The sequence below is a fragment of the Arachis duranensis genome, chromosome 10 (assembly GCF_000817695.3).
Source record: "Arachis duranensis cultivar V14167 chromosome 10, aradu.V14167.gnm2.J7QH, whole genome shotgun sequence".
Taxonomy (NCBI): Eukaryota; Viridiplantae; Streptophyta; class Magnoliopsida; order Fabales; family Fabaceae; genus Arachis; species Arachis duranensis.
Window position 1 is genome coordinate 89,474,286 of NC_029781.3, and position 5,482 is coordinate 89,479,767.

The 5,482-nt window shown below is 36.9% G+C and overlaps 1 protein-coding gene across 1 annotated transcript; it reads right to left on the reverse strand.

Annotated features, from left to right (window-relative positions):
- Window positions 1-3,771: 3,771 nt before the first annotated feature.
- On the reverse strand, window positions 3,772-5,210 carry LOC107470803 (putative RING-H2 finger protein ATL12). Its single transcript, XM_016090222.3, has one exon. It carries the CDS (start codon window positions 5,133-5,135, stop codon window positions 3,930-3,932), a length of 1,206 nt encoding a protein of 401 aa, XP_015945708.1. The 5' UTR covers window positions 5,136-5,210; the 3' UTR covers window positions 3,772-3,929.
- Between the last annotated feature and the right edge of the window lie 272 nt (window positions 5,211-5,482).

The window sequence follows — 5,482 nt, forward strand, 5'->3', positions numbered from 1 at the left end:
TTAACCACCAAGTCATTAATTGAACCGGTTCACCCGTTCCTATGTAAATAAAAAATAAAAAATACTCAAAAATTTAAAATTAAAATTTAAAATACATATTTTTATTAATATTTTAAAAATATCTAGCTGTTCTAAAATTATATAGAACATGAACAATAAGTATTTTGTTAGTTTCACTCTATCATAAATAATTTTATTTTCTTTTTATATTAAAATAACTATTGTTTTTTAACTTTTATTAATTTATTAAGTAGTTTATATCTATTATACTATTATATACTACAAGTATTTATTCAAAAATAATCTTAAAGGATATTATACAATTACGAAAAGAAAAAATAACGGAGGTTACATTGCTAAATAAAAATATAATTAATTTAAAAATGAGTGGGTTTAAAACTAAAATTAAAACAAACTAGATAGAAGTAAACTGTTTAATAAAAGATATCTATATGTACTATAATTTGCATATATATTAACAACAAGGTAAACGTCAAATGTAAGGAAAGTTAGGTGAAAGCAGAAGCTACAACTTTTTGCTTTAGGTGAACGCGCGTTTAGGATAAAGAATCACGTTTGCATAGAATAGAGCGGTTAGGATAAAAAATCAAGTCTCAACAGAAATAGTTACCAAACACAAAGATAAAACGGCGTTCAAGACATTGTTTTGCACTTTAATCTTCTCAAACGCGTTTGCCAAACAGACCGCTTATCATTTTTGGTGGTTCTCTGACGACTATTTTATTTAGTACCATTTTTGATAATAAATAGTCATTATTTGTGATTCAATTGTTAGTTATTGTCAGTGTTTCATCTTTATTATCCTCTATAGTGGGACCAACAATCCATACTAGCGAACATCAGATGGCTGTTGGAGCAACATCTAGCGTTCAGTCTCAGTCCTTAGAATATGTGCAGCTGTTGTAAGAGTCGTATTGATCCAGTTGAATAAATATATAAACATTGCAACAACCCGACAACGGCATCAAAAACTAATAACAAGTAACCAAGACAAGACTCTAAAATGAAAAAAAAAATTTACAATAACCAAGACAAGAAAGCAATAATAACAACTCAAATGAATATTAATAAACCTAAAAAACATCAAATTACTTTAAAGAAAAATGAAAATTCAACACGTGTTCATAAACTAAAAATAGCAATAATAAAAAAACAAGAAACTAACAATCAAAATTCGGTAAACTAAGATGGTAGAAGAATATAATATAAACAACACTAAACTAAAATAGGATCAAAACCTAAAATTAGAGAGAAATTAAACTAACAAACCCTAAAATTCTAGAGAGAAATTCAAACTTCTCTCTCTAGAATCACCTAAACTATAATAAAATACTAAACTAAAACTACTTGATTGATCCCCCCTTGATCCATGCTTCATAAATGAGTTGGATTTGACCCAAAATGAACTTGAAATCGCCAACCATGTGTTTGTTCAAGTGAGTCACGTGCCTGGAGTCATGCGTACGCACGACATGGAGAATTTTCAGTCTTCATTTCTTCGTGAATCTTCTACTTTTGCATGCTTTTTCTTTAACTTCCTAAGCTATCACTACCTTCTAAAACTTATTTCACTTAAACAAAACATATCAAGGTATCGAATGGAATAAAAGTGAATTAAATTTGACAATTTAAAGTACAAAAAATATTTTTTTAACAATTAACCACAATTAGAAGGACATTCACAAAATCATGCATTTTCAATGAATATGTGCAAGATAAGTTGAGGAGCCAAGACATGGACTTGACCCTTCAGATTTTCATACATTTCGGCCATCCCCTTCACCACATGGCCCTAAAACTCATCATAGTCATCATAGGCTGATTGAAGCTTTTCCTTCGCATCAAACAACTCCCCATAAGTACGAGAGTAGCTCTCCTCAGCCCTTTTCTTCATCTCCTCTGCCAACTTCGACGCCGCCTCCGCCTTGGTTGCCCGAGCTTTCGCCTTCTCTAGATTCGATTCCAACTTAGTGCTTTTTTCTTCCCATTCAGCCTTCAAGTCATTCAACCTCTCCACATCAGCCCGGACAGCCTCCAGAAATGCCTCGTTAGCACTGATAGAAGACTTCTTAATCTCCTTGGCAATGGTTCTGCTCAAACCAGCCATCCGAATGCAATTCCGAGCTATGTATTAAAGATGGTTGAGGATAGACACATCATCGGTAGAGGTAAAGCTGTAAGGCAGAATATGCTCCTCACTCTAGGCGAACCCATCAAAATCTTTATCGTTAATCTCCGGTCCCCCAATAGTCTTCTGCTTCTTGGGGGTAGGACCCGAAGAGGTCGGAGATGTAGGCGCGCCCGAGCTCGTCATAGGGGGATCAGGAGCGATCAAATGAACGCCAGGAGTGGGGATGATCTTCCTCTAACTCTGAGGACCCGAACTCGGCTTCTTGGGAGGAAGTTGAGAGGAGCCCTAACCAGTTCCCTTTCTCTGTAGGTTTTGGGCAGCCATGGTCTTCTTGGTCTTGTGTAGGAACCCCATGAAAGAAGAATGAAAACCACCAAGAACCAAACATGTTATCCCCAAAAGACACAACAGTCCTAAAAGGAACAAAAATTACTGCTAAACAAATTACGAGAAACAGCCAAGCCAAAAAAAATCCTTTTCCAAATAAACTACGTCGCTGTCAAAAATGAAATTAGACAAAAGAAGAACACACTACCAGTGTCCACCAACGACAAAGTATGGCAAAAATTCAGCCGATCATCTACCATAAGCTACTATTAAGAAGCAAGTAAACAAAACAAAAGGTGAAGTACCAACCTGAAGAGGAACCGAAAGAAAGAGCACGTTAAACAGCGGCGGCACGAACGTCCCTCTCCAAAATAAAAACACTAGGAAAAAGAAATTCTTTGGCACAAGGCACAGTCGAATGGTAGTAAGGAGAGAAACTTGAAAAGAAATGAAAAGAACAGGCATCGCGGAAAGGAAAAAGAAGAAAAGAAAGAAGAAAAGGCGCTAAAACTTTTATAAGCGCCGAAGGAATGAAACGGCGAAGGAATAAAAGACCCAATCAATAGGCCTTAAAAGCGTTTGTAGGAATCGAGGAAACTGTCGTGCCAAACTAAGCTCTGCTTTTAAAGCAGAGCAACGTTTCAAAATTTTAAAAATCAACGAAAGGTTACCAGCCCGAGCTACCTCAAGGGAAAAATCCAACAAAGAAGAAGTCACTTATGCTCAAACACAACCTACAAAAAGGTCGAAGTTCGAGTAGGGCACTGTTCATACCCTATCCCAAGCTCTTACTCGAAACCCAGTATGGCAAAAGGGCCGACCTCTTGAGAAGGCCTTCCAAACTCTAGCCAACCTCTTTTAAAAGGTCGGACACCACCTAGAAGGGATCAAGATAAGGTCACCGCTTCTAGAAAGGCGGTGACCAAGAGGATAAGATCTCAACAAACTCCCAAAGATATAAGATAAGATAAAATTATCACCCTTAGAAAAGTTATCACTTTCTAGTTTCTATTATAAATACACTTGAGTTTACAGGTATAACTCACGTTCTACACTACTAAAAACATGTCTAAAACCCTTGCTAACTTAAGCATAGGAATCTCTTGCAGGTACCACTCCCAACCTCCTCTCGAAGAACTCGGAACAGACAGCATCTCGACACTAACAAGTCGGATACTGCCACCCAAAGAAAACTCGAACTTCACGTTCAGACCCGACTCAACGTTTCAAGTAACCTTAGTAACAATAATAATAATAATATAATTTAATTATAAAGTCAGCAAGAAAGGAAATAATGATATTATCGTTAATTTCATTCGGGACGCTATTAAATTTCACTTTTCTATGCTTTTCTGAGATTATAGTTTAATATGATAATTACACCGACACAAAATCAAAGTATACACTTGTTTACGTTCTAGTTCTATTACAACAACAACAATACCATTGATCAAACATTTGATCCTAAATGTTTGTGCCTCCTTAATTCATCACCAGCATCATAGTAGTTTCTTTGTCTTCTTGCAAACCACTGAACCGTTCTACGAGCAATCGGCATCCAAATCCTCAAGAACCTCTCTTCTTCCCTTCCAACACCGCCACTACTACTGTTCTGCTTTTTCATCGTCATGATCTCTGCAAATCTCGGAACATTTGCAATCTCAGACATTGATCTCTTCTCCCCACAATCCTTGTTCTTGTTACTACTATTCAGTGCTGTGAATGAATTCTCGTCTTCATCATCGACACTAACTGAATATTCCCCTTGAACAATCTTTTCCGGTGAGAATCTCGCGCTGGAAGCATCGTTGAGCATCTCCATGCTCAAAGATAGCAAATCCGAAGAGTTTAGATCGCTCCACCTACTTCTTGTTACAACGTCAGATATCACTATTCTGTGGTTGAACTTGTGGTTATTCTTATTCATATCATTGTTATTATTACTATTACTACCACTACCACCTTCTTCTTCTTGTTTCTTGCTCTTGCTGAATTCCAAGAAGCCAAATCTTGATGACCGTCGATGTGATGGTTCCCTTTGGATGTAGATCTCGAGGTTTGATTCTTCCGTTAAATTTGAAGGTACTCGGAGGGACCCGAAGCTAAGAGAGCGCACGTTACTTTTGATGTCTCCGGGTTCCACCCTGTACCTGCAAAGAGGACAAGTCGAGTGGCTTTCGAGCCACTTGTCAATACAATTAATGTGGAAAGCGTGTTGGCACTTTGGGAGTAGTCTGAGGACCTCGGAATCCTCGAATTTCGAGAGGCAAACGGTACATTCTAGACCTTCTTTGGAGCCCTTGAGAGAAGAGAATCTGAAGAAGGGGAGTTTTTCGACGAGTTCCCTGTTGATTCCGGAGAATCTTGACCCGTTTCGGGTCAAGATATTACCTTGAATGTTGTTGGGATTCGGATACGACATCCCAACAACTGGATTGAATCTGCAGAAACGAACATATGCGAGTAAGAAGAATGTTATGGTGAAGATTACGGTGAGGACCGATATAACAAGAGCCTTGCTTGGATGCAGTGTATCAGACATCTCAGGTGCCATGTCTTCATCGTTGTTTTGAGCATGAACAACACTGAAAAGAAAATAAACCATGGTGAATGTGAACATGATCATGGACATGAAGAAATGGTTCTTAATGATCATTATTATTGATGATTAAAAATGTATGTAGTTGGGACTTGGGATTATTAGCATCTACTACTAGTGAATGGAGACAATGTCTTAAGGTTCAATCTTGTCTTTTAATTTAATTGCTATGGATTTGTCCCCACCATTGGAGCTTTATGTGTTTGTTGGTATATGTAGTGTGATTAATTTGTCTTGGGACAATTAGTTAATAATATCTTCTCATAGATTAAGACAAACATCATGCATCAGCACGGAGCTCTGTATTGACCATGAAACCTTGCTCCAATAATCATCATCATGGTTCATGGACGTATATTTTATAAAACTGTATTTAATTATATATTATATATATTTTATTATAT